The sequence below is a fragment of the Buceros rhinoceros genome, unplaced genomic scaffold (genome assembly GCF_000710305.1).
Source record: "Buceros rhinoceros silvestris isolate BGI_N320 unplaced genomic scaffold, ASM71030v1 scaffold37151, whole genome shotgun sequence".
NCBI lineage: Eukaryota > Metazoa > Chordata > Aves > Bucerotiformes > Bucerotidae > Buceros > Buceros rhinoceros.
Genome location: NW_010396627.1, coordinates 27,789 through 44,298, shown reverse-complemented (window position 1 = coordinate 44,298; position 16,510 = coordinate 27,789). Strand labels below are relative to the sequence as shown.

The 16,510-nt window shown below is 37.5% G+C and overlaps 1 protein-coding gene across 1 annotated transcript in view; it reads left to right on the top strand.

The window, feature by feature from the left end:
• The window catches only part of MKL2 (MKL/myocardin-like 2), a 47,841-nt gene that overhangs the window by 13,518 nt on the left and 17,813 nt on the right, over positions 1-16,510 (top strand). Inside the window, exons 2-6 of the mRNA XM_010145953.1 lie at positions 11,709-11,774; positions 13,920-13,975; positions 14,503-14,578; positions 15,666-15,827; positions 16,373-16,495. Of these exons, the coding sequence (XP_010144255.1) occupies positions 11,709-11,774; positions 13,920-13,975; positions 14,503-14,578; positions 15,666-15,827; positions 16,373-16,495 (483 nt within the window). The remainder of the gene's footprint in view (positions 1-11,708; positions 11,775-13,919; positions 13,976-14,502; positions 14,579-15,665; positions 15,828-16,372; positions 16,496-16,510) is intronic.

The window sequence follows — 16,510 nt, the reverse complement described above, 5'->3', positions numbered from 1 at the left end:
AAAGGGCAGAAAGATGTGAAAAAACGAGCATGGTGGATAATGTAGGCGGGCTAATAAGTAACCATGGTAATCATTATCTTCAGTCTTCTTTGAGTGTGTCAGTTATGTAGAAGGATGAAAGAATGTACATTACAATCACGATGGTCTGTCAAGAGTAGAAAAAACCCTGCAATTATAGGACACTCTTCCTGTCTAAATTCATGAATATTTTAGAGCTTAAATTATTCAGTGCATAAAACAAAATGTAATTGTTTCCCACAAGCACGATCTTTGCTTCCTTTTCTCTGGTTTAGTACCTGTTCTCTGTTTTCACTTTTCCCTGGTGAATACTGCTTATCATTTTATCTCTCCTAAGTTCAGCAACCTAATAATTAAAATACTGAACCTTGTTTTGAGAGTACAAATGACTACAGGATCTCCTCTTCCAGCCTTTCCTCTTCCTAAAGCTTAGAAAAATCATTTTCTTTCTTGTAGTACATCGAATGAGTTATTAAAAGTTAACTGTTGCCTGCGTGTTACTGTTGGGAAAAAACCTAACCAGGAAGGAAGTTTTCTTTCTACCTTGAGACCTAATTTCTTTTCTGGAGTTGTGTTGCTTTTTAGTTTTACTGTCTTGTGAGGAACTGGAGACTGGCAAGTGCTGGAACAGGATACAGAGTGGAATAAGTGAAGCAGAGGGATTTCTCAGGTGCTTTCTGGAAATATCTTCATGCTGTCTGGTTAACAGATTCCCAGATTTAGCCAGGAAGGATTTCTTCCCTTCCTCCCTTGCAATCAGATCAGTATTGCATGGGAATTGTTTATTGAACAGATTTCCTGCTATTGCTGGCATGTTAAGTGTTGGAGGTACTCTTGACCTCTGCTGCTCTCCTGCGGTGGCATGTTACACTTAAAGAGTCTACTGTTGCTTTGCTGGTTTTGGTTTGCTGTGGTGGGTTTTTCGCGGGGGGGGGGTGTCTGTTTGTTTGTTTTAAAAAAAAGCTTTTAAGTTTTGTTTTATGGTGTTTAGAGGTGTTTTTATGCAGTCTATCAGGTATGTTTCTTGAGACACAGATAATGAGAAAAATACTGGGGAAAAAGTATTATTCCTGTCATTTTAGTTAATAAAGGAAGCACTACAAATTCCGTGTACTGATCCTGTGAGGCAGTGTTAAAATTCTTAACTCTGAGTCTACCATACACAATCTGTTCAATGACAGTGGGATAATTGTATGTCATACAAGTAAATCAGCACTTATTCCACAAAATTTTCTTCTTCAGTGTAGCTCTTAAATGAATAATAAATATATGGTAATGCCATTATAATAAGCACATGCTTAACTACTTTGATAAACCAAAGCCACAATGTATAAATTTGATTTTGTAACCTGTATGCAATTAAGAGAATACATTGGCTAACCAAGAGTTCTAAGGAAAGTTGCTGTGGCAACTTCAAGATTTCTTAAAGGTTTTATAGAAGGTTAGGATTAAGACTGCTGCTGCCAGAAGTAGGTGTAGTCTGTCTCATCCAGCCCTACCCTGCTTGCTGCCAGCCTCCTTCTTGTGTTAGCATTAGTAATTATGCAACCCGTAAGAGAGTAGGATCAGTGAACAGGCATTAATGAAGACTGTTTTATTTCAGTAATGTCAGTTTTCAGCCAGATCAGAGCCCTGACCTGACAGGCTGCATCTATGTCAGTGTAGATTAAACAGAAGCAGCTGGGCTTGTAGGGAGGAAGAGACCATTGTCTTTTCATCAGGAATCCTTTTTAGATCATACTAAGTTACGAAACCACACTATGAAACCACCGCCTGTTTTGTTGCTATGCTGGAGGTTTCTCCTTGCGTTTCACAAAGTATCCAAACAGCACGTATGTGCTGAGGTAGTAACGCAAAGCCCTTCTTAATTCAGCAGCTTTGCTTCCACTGCAAGCAAACTGACTCACCCCCTGAGCAAGCATCTGCAGAAACCTGATGTTGTGGTCTACAAAGCAGAGCTGACACAATGCCGCTGCTCGTATCCCAGCTTGCAGTCAGGCATCCTAATGTAAATCCACCTTCCTTGGTCTTTTGCATTGACGTGTAGTCTTAGGAACTGGAGGGTCTGCTTGGGTGCGCATTTTGTTCTCTGGGTGTACTGTGCCTAGGAGAAGCACGGAAAATGGAAGTAATGCCTTCTCAGGAGGGCTTGGCTGGAGATCATCTGTCATCATTCAGTGGAATATGCTCCAAATTATCACAAAGGAAGTCTGTAGTAGAGGTAGAATTTAAACCCAAGTTTCATGAGTCCCTTGACAGAACGCTTCTTAGCTGATAGTAGTATTTGAGTGCAAATTATTAAAAAAAAAAAAAAAAGACGACTGTACTAAGCAGAGAAATACTTGCAGATTTAAAAAGTATAAATATTGTTCATATATTTAAGGTATGCAATTTTACAGAATACTTGAAATGTAAGCTGTAGTTTATTCACACTTTCCACCCAAGACAGTAGTGATTTTTCTCATTTTAAAGACTTGAACAGAATTGTGAAAAGTGTAGATTTTGCTTTTTTCGTATACATGCGTGTGTGTGTATATTCATCCAGCAGACATTCTGGTAATTTGTTCGGAGGCTCATGGATGTTCTGGCCTGTTCCTAAGCAACATGTTCGGTAGCAGTAGGATGCAACACAGGTTGTCCTATAGCCTAGCCAGTTAAGCTTCTCAGCTGATGATATGGTTATACATTGTATTTTTGTTTGAAATGTTAAGTTTACATTTAGCTGTCTTTCTCACCTAGCTTTTCATTTTGTACTTTCAGTTACTTCTGGAAACAGTTATGTGTACATCGTTACTGGCTTACATACAAAAGCTTTAAATCACAGGGGTGTAATTCAAAAGATTTGGAGGTCCTGCAGGGTTTCCCTCCAGAATTCTGAAGAGATTATCTGAAATAGCCTTCAGTGGTCTCCAGTCACATGCTTTACATTTATCCAGAACATTTCTAAGCTCAAATGAAAGCATGACTGCATAATTGCTTAAAATGAGTATTCCTCAGAGGCTGTTTCAATTTTCTTAATTTTTTTGGCTGTACTCTTAGCAGAAAAATCACGTTTAAAATAATGGAAAGTTTTGAAGACTGAACCCAGTATTACATATTCATTCATGTTTAGATTATGTCTGATTTCTTTAAGGATTAATTATTTTTGTTACTGAGAGCATTTAACTGGGTCACCGTCTTCAGGATGGTGGGTGGCAAATACCATAACTTTAAATGCATATCATCTTCAAAATGCTGTACAAGTTATTTAGAATCACTTCCAACAAACAGCTAAATATTTTCATGTCTTTTCCCTCTCCTTCCTTCCTTCCTTCTTCGACATGCCATACAAATTAAAAGGATGCTACGTTACCACATTTCTGACTTCGGGCACATGTGGAATGAGTTACGCCAGGTCCAAACTAGCTACCACACTCCATAACCTCCCTGAAATGTCTACTTTGCATAGCACCTGCTCTTTCTTTTACTTATTATAAAAACCATTCAGTTCATTAAACTCTCAGTTTTGTTCACAGAACAAGTATTAGTTGAAAAGATTAACCGGTTTTGTCTCAAAGCATTCAATGAAATATAAATACAGTACAACACCCCATATAGAGTTGAGGGAGAAACAGTCACAACGCAGGAGAAAGCAAAATGTCTAGCTCTGAAAAAATAACTTAGTGTAAATTATGCTGTTTAGAAAATGCCTTATCTTCTAAGTCCAAGCAGGTGGAGTTTGGGGGTGCAGGGTAACAGCTGAAAGAGGCATAGAGTTTTAAGTACTTGATACTCGATTTCCGCAATTGCCTAGCTGTTGCGCTGTGCTGTGAGGTTGGTCCCGAATTCTAACACAAAGCTGTTGCTTAGATCACTTGCATAGTCCACCTGCCATCTGATAGAATACTCTCTTCTCCACTGCCACCCTGCAGTGCATACCCTTGTATTAATGGTACAGTCCTGATGCCAAATGACTAGTTACAGATCACTTCAGATGGAGGATACAGTAGTTCACCTGCAGCAGTGCCTCATTGCAACTGGAACGTCTGTTGTTAACATCTGTGTTCCCACCTCAACACGTTAAAGACCTTGGCTGCATAAAAGCTGGTTTAAGCCTGCAGAAGGAAATGGAGGCTTTCTGTGTAACAGCTTTTAATTTAAAGGAAAGGGCCCTTTCCTTTCCAGCACTCTGTTTCCATGGCAGCCAGCCTAGCAGCCTGCACTGGAGTTCCTACTGCTCTTGGAAATTTCCACGGGAGTATGCAGGAATGTTGGACATTACATTTTCCCATTTTCACTTGTAGTTTTAAGGGCTTAAATAGGTAATATTCACTGGATTTTAACTCTGGAAGAAATAATGAGATGATTACTTACAGAACATAAAATCTTGTTGCATTATTTTTCTTCTTACTGTCGTTTGAAAGAACTGCATGCTGCCTAATGAACTGCTCGATGGCTTAGTGTCTGTTTCATTTGTGGAATTGTTAGAAAGCACAACTATTTGCTGTTTCATGTAATAGCTTCTATTAAAAGATAGCATTTAAATTTGATTTTATATTACTAGCATATGTAATTAACTGTGTTAGCTGTGGAATTGTTAGTGCTGGAACTGTTCACAGTATGAGTTCTGGTATTTTTCAAGACAAGAAGCAGTGGTGAAAGCTGCTCAGTCAGTGTAGATAGTATTGTTCCTGCAGGACAACTATCAACTTATTTTTGGCTTCTTTGCATTCCAGCGCTTGTGATTATATATTACTACTTTGAGACATCTTTTGCGTAGGATACAAATTACAGATTTGTAATGGAAATCACTTGCTTAACTTTAATAATAGCTTTTTGTTCTACGTGATTTACTTATATACTTTATTTTCACTTATTCTACCGTTCATACTGAGTAAGAGCTGACTGGAGTCACCTACATTTCTTATCTTTCAAAGGGTCTTACACAGAATGTCATGTGTCCTTGCTTAAGTGCTTATTTGTGCCAGCTATCTTGCATCCAAAGCAGCCAGCTATTGAGCATCTGCTTGTTTTGGTTAATCTTTACACCTCTTTTGGGCATAGTGTATGCGAACCTGAAAAGTACTCACTGTTTGAAAAGAGAGGCCATTAACTTTATAACACTTACTGCTCTACAGAAATACCTTTCAAAATATTAAAGTGCATTGTTTAGCAGATAATCTCTCCTTTCTGTACCATCACGTCCATTCCCTTGCATACAGAAGTGATGATTCCCTGGTACACTAACACTGGAAGAAACTATGAAAGAGTGGGAGCACCAGCCTCTGGCACTCAGTTTTTCAGGTGGTGAAAAATCTATACCTCCAGTGACGTCAGAGGACTTCTACTGACTTTTGAGACTCAGATTACCAGGTGTTCTTTTTTTGAGAAGGGATTGTGCTTTTTGGTTTTGTCAGTAAATATTAAATAAGCCATCTAAGATTTAATAATCATTCTATTGACTGAAGAAAACATAGGAAAGTTTGGAATCTCTTCACCTGGTGTTAGTGTTAATTGTAAAACCATACACTGACTTGAAAATAAAAAGGAATACCTTTTCTTCCCCCCTCATTCAAAACAGGAGTTTGACTGACCTCTCTGTGCATGGCTTTTATTCAGAAGCCACTCAAAGACAATTTCTTAGAGTTGCAGTGGAGTGAAGCAGGATTCCTGCCAGCTAATGGATAGTGCAAAATATCTGTGTTGTGTTTTAGCAGCTCGAGTGGGTCAGTGCTGTTAACATAGACTTTCTTTTGCGCAAACACTTCGGGTATGAGGAACTCTATTACTGACTCTAATAATCTATTTAACATGTCTAAATCTTTGTCAATTCTGGGCCTCTATTTTGAAGATCATCCTCTATGATTTTATGGATGGATTTACCCCAATAAGAACAGTGTTAAACCCAGTAAGTACTACCCCATGGGGAATTCACCCTTTCCCATGTTCCACACTGGTTTGTTTGTAAATGGCTCTTTCTAATAAACAAAACAAACAAACAAAAATCCACACAACCCCCACCCCCAAAACACTAGACAAATAGTACAGTATAACAACTTTGGCTAATGCCTCAGTGGTTTTTGTGTCCTCAAGTCTCATCCATCCTTACTAGATTTACCTCTGTGTGTGCTGCTGACTGTTACAGAAACCTCTTGCTATATGGACTTAGATATCTATACACACACGAACCAACCTGCATTCTATTCTACAGAGAATTTCTCACTGAAATAAATCACCGGCTCTTTGCCAAAAGTGCAAAGCTCCATTCTCACATCATTTGTTCTTGTCTTTGAAGATAATTTCATCACTTTTTCCTTATTGAAAACTTAGGATTTAGTTTCCATGACTCCTATCTTCCATATCTTTCTGGCTGTTCTTTGAGCTGCTTTTATGGGTCCCCATTTCCTTTTGAGCTTTTCACAAACCTCACTCCTCTTCCCTTCCTTTATACCCACTTGATATTTATCTTGTAAAGATACAGGTCTGTAACTTACTTCTGCTCAGTCCGTCACATTACAATGACAGTATAAGGGTCATTACTGACTGTGGTACGACCATCCGCTCTGACACATAGGCCTGTAAGCCAAATACCCTCTTTGATGAGATGTAACTGTGCAACTCATGTACAAGTGTTGCTGTTTCTTCTTAGACGCATCTCTGCTCTTTTCTATTTGTTGTTGCAGAGGCCATCAGTATTTTAGGTCCTTGTGTCTTCTTTGAGATATAAATATTAGCTTTTCCCCAGATCTGTTTGCTTTGGAAAAGCAGAGGGTTTTTCTCAGCTCTTTAAAATAATAGATTTAGGATTTTTACTCACAATTATTTTATACTTAGAAACTTTCCTTTTTTTAATAACATGTTCAACTTCTTAATATTTATTTAAAAAATAATCAGACACCAAACTTTTTTGTTAACATTCTGAATTTTGAAATTCTTTGCAAAAGAAAACATCTGTTTTTCATCCAACTTTGTTTCTGTTTAACCTCATTGCTCTGGACAGAATCTTCAGTGATTATCTTCTTACACCATCTTTCTAACTATGAGTCATCTCTTCTTTAGTATTCCCCCTGTAGTTCTTCCCTACTAGTCACGCTACAGGCTGCCCTTTCTTTGCTGTGTAAGTTCCTGATACTTACGTAATAAGTGAATAACCGCACATTCTATATCTTCTAAATCTATTGTTTTTTCACTCCTCCCACAATTTTTATGACTTTTCCACATACATGTGGGGCAACTTCAAAACCATCCCTCATTTGGTTTGTGATGCCCAGTGTAGGTTAATAGATGGTGGGTAGACAAGTAGTATTATGACAGTAACTATTTGTTTTAGCATTTTTTAGCAAATATATATAACTTTACATTGTATGGTTTATATGCAGATACATTCTTACTCTTCTTCTCATCCTTCTGCTACAGTCTGCTGCATATTCTTTAGTATAACACGTGCTCTAGGACATGGGTTAGTTTTTACTCTTTCTGCAAAGCTTAAGCCAAATATCTCATCATAAATGAAGCCACAAATCGTAGATTCAGAATATATTCAGAAATTATGTAGCAGCACTTCCCATCATCTACATTTGGAATTCACGTTCATTAAAGAAGTAATTGAAACCAGTTGGAAAATAAAAGATAAAACTGCCCACATCCTTCCTGTCCTTTTTTGCTGAAAAGATTTATTTTAGCCACCCTCTCCCATTTTCTGGGCAAATACTGCCTATCACGGTCATGGCTAAGCAACGCTGATTTTCAGGAACTGATAGAAATGGCATCAGCCACAAACATAAGTAACACATCCCCTGTGGTGTAGGGCTGTGTGCGAGCATGATGTCAGAGGGATGCACAGCCTTTCCCTCTTTCTGACGCTCGTCACACCACATAGCACAGACGAGGAGTTGCATGGACTACATCGCACTCAACAATCAATACCAGTACACTCACAGGGTTCCAAGTGTCCTCCTCTTTGGACACATAAAATGATATGTTCCTGACGCTTCCATGTCACTAGTGCTCTTGAAAGAGGGTTTAAAATGGGACTTTGACGTAGAAACTTTGGTACGCTGCTTTTTTTGTTTGTTTGTGGCATGGTGGGTTTGTTCATTTGGTTTTTTTCAAAGAGAAACTTTAGCAACTGAATGTACCTCAGGCAGACTCTTTACACTATAATTTAGGGCAATACAGAGGATATGTGTATTAGAAGTGTTGGAGTAGTTATTTAGGGTACTTGTATTGGCAAAGTGCAGTGTGAGGCCTTTCTGAATTTTCCTCCCACAATCTTGCCAATGAAAAGTAAAAATGCAATCATTTCAAGCTGCTGGGATGTGTTTGGACTGTGCAATCCAACCATAAGACCCAACAGTGAGCATTGTCTGCATTGGTGTAGTGGAGTCAAATAGAAGTCTGATCCTTTTCCTATGGAAGTTGAAAAGCCTTGGTCCGAGAGTCATGTCTGGATCTGGGAAAGCCAGATCTCTAACTAATAAATAATAAAATTTGGATAAAACTCTGCTCCTTTATATGTAATTTTAACAGTTAAACTAATTTCTAAAAAAAACCCACCATCAAGCTATTTTTTTTCTACGCAAAGATTTTGCATGTCACGTTTGAGATTGCAGTGATACTATCTTAGAATTTTAAGTAAGTCTGTTAACATAAAGAACGAATATTTATTCTCTGTAGTAGGTTTTTCATAGAGTAGACAGTGTATGCACTTCTTACAAAATAATTTTCCAATTTAGCCAGCTGTCCAAATTGGTGAATTAGTGAGGGCTTTCAAATTGTTAACTCCACAAAACAGTGTGATCGTTCTATAGCATGAAGGTCAATTTGAAAATTGTTTAACTTCTGTTGCAGTAAGCAAACATGAAACATTTCAAACATTTGAAAGCACCATGGCTGAACCAGCTATGCCTACAAAATGGAGTTTATGATAAAGCTCAGTAAAAGTCCAAGTAAAAAGTGTATATGAAACCAGAAGTAACACATCCTACAAATGCGTTTTTTAATAGACGATTCCCTATTGTATGGGTAGATAACACGCATCAGTGGTAACATTCCTGCGCCTGCTGTCACATTACCAGCTTTCGCTTGTTGATCCACCATGCTCTAGGTGATGGAATTGAAAAAGACACTAATTCTGGTGTACTTACTGTGTCTGATGTACATGAGCTCTACCCTGGACATAATAGATGATTTTTCTTGAAGATCTTGAGCCTGAAATAAAAATGAGTATGTTTAAAACTGACTTGTAACTAGGTAAAAGACTTGACAGACACATTTGTAGTATGTTTAGTGTTCCAAGAAGGCCAGATTTAGGCGCGGTGTAAATTTGGACCAAATACAACTGTATAATGTGTATGAAATTCCTGCCCAGAGCAGGACATGCTTTTCAACCCTTTCCACAGCTTCCCAGTTGTGTACAAGAAAGCATAGTTTGAGCGAAGAACAGAAGAAAGTCAAGTTTTAATCTACTCAAGACCAATACTGGGTCTGAAATACAGTAGTCTCAATGCTGTTCATGAATTGTCTCCCATCATGTGGATGAGTAAAACTTATTTAAGATTTTTTTAAAGGGATTGCCTGTTAGTCTTAAAACTAAACTTTGAACTTTCTTCATTTTACAGCTGTAAGCAAGAGAATCCAAAACAAGAACATATCAGAGTTCTTTGCTTTCCTGTAACCACCACACCAGTTAGTGAATTTCTCACTAGCTTTGTGCTAGTGCAGTAGAAAATTCTTAGAAGTAGCCCCGTGGATAGAAGTTTAACATCATAACGTTCTGTCATATGCTTAAAATGCATTTCAATTGGAAGTGCATTTCCTGCAGTTTTCTGTAGATCGGGCTAAGCCCTGACCTAATACATTATTTTTCTAAATTCACACTTGCTTGTATAAAGCTTGTGGATTTTTAAAGTTGGATACACAGTTGCGTACATGTGTTTGCACACACTTACCTGTATTTTTGGGTCAGATTAGACCAACTGGACTCTAGAAACCCGTGTGGTTTTCTGGGGAAAGGTTTGAACTCTCTCTACTCGTTGCAGAACTTACTGGGAATATGTGGCTACCTATACTACACCATACACCAAACCCAACCTAGAAATTGCTGCTGAAAGGAGCATGTCACAGCAGCACCATTTGAGTTGGTTCAACACTGCAGGCAGCACAAGTTTGCCTCTGCTTTGTAAGAGATATCGTAAGAAGATGTCACAGCTTACCTAGAGCCGCGTGAAATTAAGGAGGACCAAAAATAAATAATTCAGACTCATAATTCTTCAGTTAACTGTTTACAGTCATTTAATATTACTTGGAAAATACAGTTCAGCACTTAACGCAGGTGTTTTCAGTTTCCAAAGGAACTCAATTCATTTTTAATTATCATCCATCAATTTACATTTTACTGTTGTTACTTTTGCATTCTCCCATCTGTGTCCTTTGTAATTGTGTAACAATATTGTAAAGTCTGAACAGAACCACCATGCCAAAGCCCTGAAACATTTGTATTTAAATTCTTGGTGTTTGTGTGACACGAGAAAATAATGTCCTTGTTTTCAGGACTTGCTATTCCCAGTCTTAATGCTTTAGCCAGAAGAGTATCCTTCCTGTACTGCAGAACAGGAAATTAGTTGGTTCCTTTTAAATTCTGAAAACAATGAACTTTGTCCGTAGCCTAATTTTTAGAAATTACGTTCGTTTTGATGTTTTGGACAATGCATTAGTTTGTTTTGCTTCCTTATGAAATACAATGGGAACAACGTGTCATAATCATACATCCATAATAAGCTATCAAGGCAGAACTTCAGAAGGTAAATACTGTATATATTTTTTTCCTTGACAAAGCATCTTGGCCAGCTCTTGTTCAAAAGATGAAATTTCACATTAGGGTAATGGCTATATGTGTCTTAAGAAATAATTAAGCAGTATGGTAAATAGATACAGAAACAAGGGAAAAGGAACAATAGAAGAAAAAATTTTCCCCCCTCCTTCTTTATAATAATACATATCTCAATCAGGAAAACAGCATTTTCTGATGTTTGGAGGGGGGATAAGGTCTGTTTCTGATCGTATCACTTCTTTGGTATTCTTACATAAGCCAGGTAAAAATCTGGCTTCTCTTCTGTTCCTATTTCAGCAAGATTTATTTAAATATACAGATTTATATGTAAAAAAAACCCCAAAACCTTAAGGAAAAATGATCAACCACATACAGCTTTTTTTTTTAAATGGTCTGCAGTAATAATTTCTATTTTAGCATAGCACAGTCATGCTGGGTTGCTTTAAGACATGTAAGGTGGCTGTATAATCACTAATTGTTGCAGTTCATGGTATAGACTCTTTATACCTCACTAGGTTTTCTTGAATCTACTATTTAAAAGTAATGTTACAAGGGGGGTAAAAAATTCCTAGATTTAGATGTATACTTCATACCTCTTGTGAGGCCTAGCTGATAGGAAAAGCAGAGCTGTGTATTAAACACAGTCCCTTTTTCAGACGTGACTGAAAAGCAGCAAACTCCAGTATAACTGGGGATTGGAAGGGATCACTCCAAACTATGTTAGTAGCAGCTCATCCTTAGTCTCTTAGAGGTTACTGTCAGGTCTGAATGCATACAAAAGATATTTCTAAAGTTGAAATACTCAGTATCTTTTGAAGGGGTTTTTTTCCAAGGGATACATATGCTTACATGTGAACGAGCGAATGTTTTCTTTTGACAGTACTTCAGCTGAGGCTACAACAAAGACGGACACGAGAACAGCTGGTGGACCAGGGCATCATGCCACGTAAGTCTGATGTTATTTCTAGTAATTTGTGTTAATGTGCTGTATTAATTATGAACTGAATATACAAAATAATGAAAATAAGTATTTCTGTGAAAATAATTAAAAATAACTTTATCGTTTTAAAAGACTTAGGGGATCCCTTTGTCAGTCTAAACGAAGTAAATTCATCATATGTACCTAATATTTCAGTTAAAATAGCTGTTGCGATAAAAATGCAAGGATTTGCAGACATAGTCTGAGTCTCCTTTTATTTTCTCTCTTTAAAGTAGGACTAATCTTGCTGAAATAAATTAAATTACACACATGAGTGGACACTGATAACAAAGCCAGCAGACTTTAAAGGGCAGGATGGCAGGGGCTGCCGGACAAAAACAAAGGACACGTGAAGTTGTAACTAACGTGCCAACAGACGGACCTTCTGTGTCAAACCTTGCAGGATGGTAGCTGTGACGGTACAGGACATGAGGCAGTGGATTAGGCTGTGCACTGTACGCTGGATCATATGACCTAATGCAGAAGCTTTTGTGCCTGGACCTTTCTTTCGGAGTGTCAATACCTTTCCAAGAATATGGGAAGAGGCTTTGTTTTAGAACATTTTTCCCAATTGCTGGAAGTTCCTGTACAACTTGCCACATCTGGCAAACTGTCCAGATTCATGCAAGAGTGTTGTATCGTCTTCCAGAACAAAATTACATAGTGGTAAAAATTCAATGAGCTATCTTTGAGTGTTAAGATGCTGCTGATCACTGTAGTGTGAAGTGTCTCACTAAGGCAGCAATGTCACCAAGTTCATAAATACAGCTGGAGATATATTTGTGATTTCAAGGTGCTGTTACTGCTGAGCTTCTGACTCAGGCCTTGCTACCTATCATCCTTGACAGCAATGCAAGGAGTTCCAGGTTCTTCAGTAAACCGTTTTTATATCTAACTGATCTACCACTGGAATTAAATTGCAGATCATACTGCTTTGACAAGCAAATAACGTTTGTAAATTTGGCTAACTGTAACATTTGTATGTCTGAACTCAGACCAGTTGTATTTTGAAAGTAATTGCCATGCTTTATGCAATTGCACTTTATTGCCAGAGTCCGTTTTCTCCGTTGTTGATTTCAGTCTGTTAGAGATGATGGTTGTTACAGCAGCAGCACTTCAGATATCTAAAACCAATTTAGGAATCACAAGAGGATCCTCCTGCATATGGATATTTAGTGGCCTAGAATTCAACTGCAGTTAATTCTTTCCTTAGAGATGTTTTAGTGTTCCTCCACTTGGGTTCCAAACGACTGTGCTAATTGTTTAGGTTGCTGCCTTCTGACTTGTTTTAGAGATCATCCTGGCCTCAGAAGAAGTGGTGCACAGAAAACATCGAGAATCCCTAAGTGGACAGTGTGGGATGAGTCTGAGCTCAAGATAATGAAACCAAGTTGTCAAAACATTCAACTGCAACGTGATTTTTCTTAAAACAAACACACAAACATCCCAGCTACTGAAAACATATATCAAAACTGTATCAAGTTATTATAAATAGCCCAGCATGCACTGGTGAATTCTAGCTTGAAAGCACAGTATCTTAAAGCTTGATGGTTTTTGAGTATGCAGCAGACTTCAGATTGCTTTGCTAAAGCATCTTCCCCTTCCCAGGTCTGTAGTGTTGATTACCTTCAGTTTCGTTTTGATTGAAACCTGGGAATACTTCTAAACTGTCAAAAAGCATTAAAGATTTTTTTTTTAAATCAGCACAAGTAGCTCTTAAGGGAGTGTCCAGTTCTATCTATTAACAGCAAGTATGAGGTATAGATAGATAGTAAATATAGTGGAATAAATGAAACAGTATTTTGGCATTCTGAACCTTACCTCATAAAATTTCTACTGTGGAACAGTTTTGGTAAATAGACCCCTATTAACGCAGTGAAAAAGTTAACTGTTACATGGTAATATCTGTTAAAATCAAATATTCCAAATACTCTTTATAGGAGCGTTGCTCTTCTCTGTTAAATGTAAGTGAATACAACTAGCATGAGACAAATGTAAGCCTGGTCAGGTGCAAACACAACTCTGACATGGTGGTAAACACCTATATGCACATATTGATAATTCTTTCGGAAATCACTTCCTGTCCCTTTAACTCTTACTCTCTCTTCACAGCCTTGAAAAGCCCTGCTGCATTCCATGAGCAGATAAAGAGCCTAGAGCGAGCCAGGGTAAAGCACTTTGTGTAAACTTGTTATTAATATTTGAGAATGGATAGTCAGTTGGATGTGATACTAAGTTCTCTGAGTACGTGAAAAAATGATTACCATTACAGTAATTATCTTGGAAGAATCAATTAAAATAAAATATTGATGTCAATCTGAGAGGAACTTTCTTAATCCTTCACAGATCAAGCTATGTAATACATAGCTACTCCCAGTTAAGGATAGGATACTTGGCTAAATTATGCTTATGCAGTATTTCTGTGGCAAAGCTCTTCTATTGTGATTTTGTGTGGTGATATGGGATCAATCCAGAAACATTCCCAACTTGTTTGGCGAAGATAGAAATTCATTAGCACTGCTTAACTGATAGAAAACCAGAACAAAACAAACCCCTCCACTGCCCATGTTCTAATAGCAGTGCCTACCTGTCTGAATGCAACTGCACATGTTCATCAGTGACATCACTGATTTATCAAACTACTTCGATTTTTCTAGTAAACAGTAGTTAATGATATTTTCTCATTTCTTTAAAGACTGAAAATTTTTTGAAGCACAAGATTCGCAGCAGGCCGGACCGGTCTGAGCTGGTCAGAATGCACATCCTCGAAGGTACGTACCCAGCTGTATGTACTTTTTGAGCTGCTATTAGAAGGAACTTCAGTTTACGCACTCAGATTCGGTTTTCTAACCGAATTAGGCTTTAATATGAATTATTTCTAAAGGTTTATGTGCTCTATTTATCTACTTCTACAGTGTCTGTTGTAATCTGTATTCTAAATCTGTGTAATAATACATATATCTGTGGCAGCGAAAGTACTCTCAGCTGTGTGTTTGCAATTGCATGTTGCTTATTCCTTTTATTCTATAACGGTAATTATACCGTGGTGTATGCACATGTACTCTGTATGTTGCTTCAGTTTCTACTCAGACCCTAAAATAACCTGACAGCCTTGTACTGTGTGCGTCCCCCTGCCCTAGACAATCTTTAATAAACTTGACTTTTGCCCTGCCTTGTTATTTTCCTTGTTGCTCAGGACATTTGGAACAATAGTACTTTCATGAATGGGGCTGTATTACTATGTGTCACCATAATCTTACCAAATACAGCACTCAGCAAATACCCATAATGTAAGTCAGTTTAATAGCCATTAGTTTTCAAAACATGCATTTGGATACTAAACCCAGATAGGAGTCTTCATATTGATATATCACAGCCATATTGACAGACTATCTCCATATTTTCATTGAAATACGTTGAAATTTTCTGAAGACTCAGATTTGTGCTAGAAACTATTTTTAAAGGTAAACTTTTAAAGATGTTTTTCAGGAGAGCATCCAGAACTCAGTGGACTGATTAAACCTTTACCATAGCTCCCACTGGTAAATCATTAGACCAGACCATAATGAGCATTTGTTGGTGTATATTCCCTGCTTTATTGTTGGACATTATACAAATATTTACGAAAAGTATTATCTCTGTTAAAAAAGAGTTATATTTATAGAGAAACACGATCATGGGGATGAACAACATCTATTCATATAATTTATACTTGCTTATTAATTTGAGAATTTTAAGAATAATGTTTGTCTGCATTTGATAAAAGTGGAATGGTTATTGCAAGGACAAGACAATTCTGTTTGTCATGAAATTGGAGAAAAGACGGAACAGAATGTGTAAATCAGTATATCTTTTTAGAGACCTTTGCAGAGCCTTCACTACAAGCCACTCAGATGAAACTGAAGAGAGCTCGGTTGGCAGATGATCTGAATGAGAAGATTGCTCAGAGGCCTGGCCCTATGGAACTGGTAGAAAAAAATATTCTCCCTGTAGACTCCAGCGTTAAAGAGGCTATTATAGGCAAGTAGAAGTTCCACAGCTTCTATCTGTTACCTATATGGCATTGTGGAAAATAATAATTTAACTCTTGAGGGTAAAGTTCACTAGAAGAAAACAGACTAAATTTATTACTACTTATTCTTTCAGCTTCTGAGTTCTAAACTCTGTTGTCATTTAATTAAAGTTATCCTATTTTTATTTGAAACTAATTTAGAATTATAGAGTTGGAGTACAATACCGTCTTGGAAAAGACTAGTTTTTTAATAAAAATCGTTACAAAAAGTCAAACATGTGGCCATTACTCAATCTGTTGTGTCTGTGCACTCCTTTTAATCTCCTACTAAAGCAGATTCTGCTACACTTTTAGTTTTATCAGTTCCATGAATATGATTTTATATGCCTGTCTTTATATTAAAAACACAATAAATACTTAACGTGCCGTATGTTTAGACTGTGTGAAAAACGATCATTTTCTGGCAATTAATTAGGTAATTATGCCACCAATGTCTACATTTAATTTGTGTAACTAAAAAGTTGGTTTGCTTGTTTCTTTGTAAACATTCTAGCAGTTGGACAAGAGAATTATCCTCAAGCTCTGGATGATTATTCATTTGATGAAGATAGCAGTGATGCTTTATCACCAGATCAGCCAGCCAGCCAAGAATCACAGGGTACAGCAGCTTCCACCCGTGAGCCAGAACCAC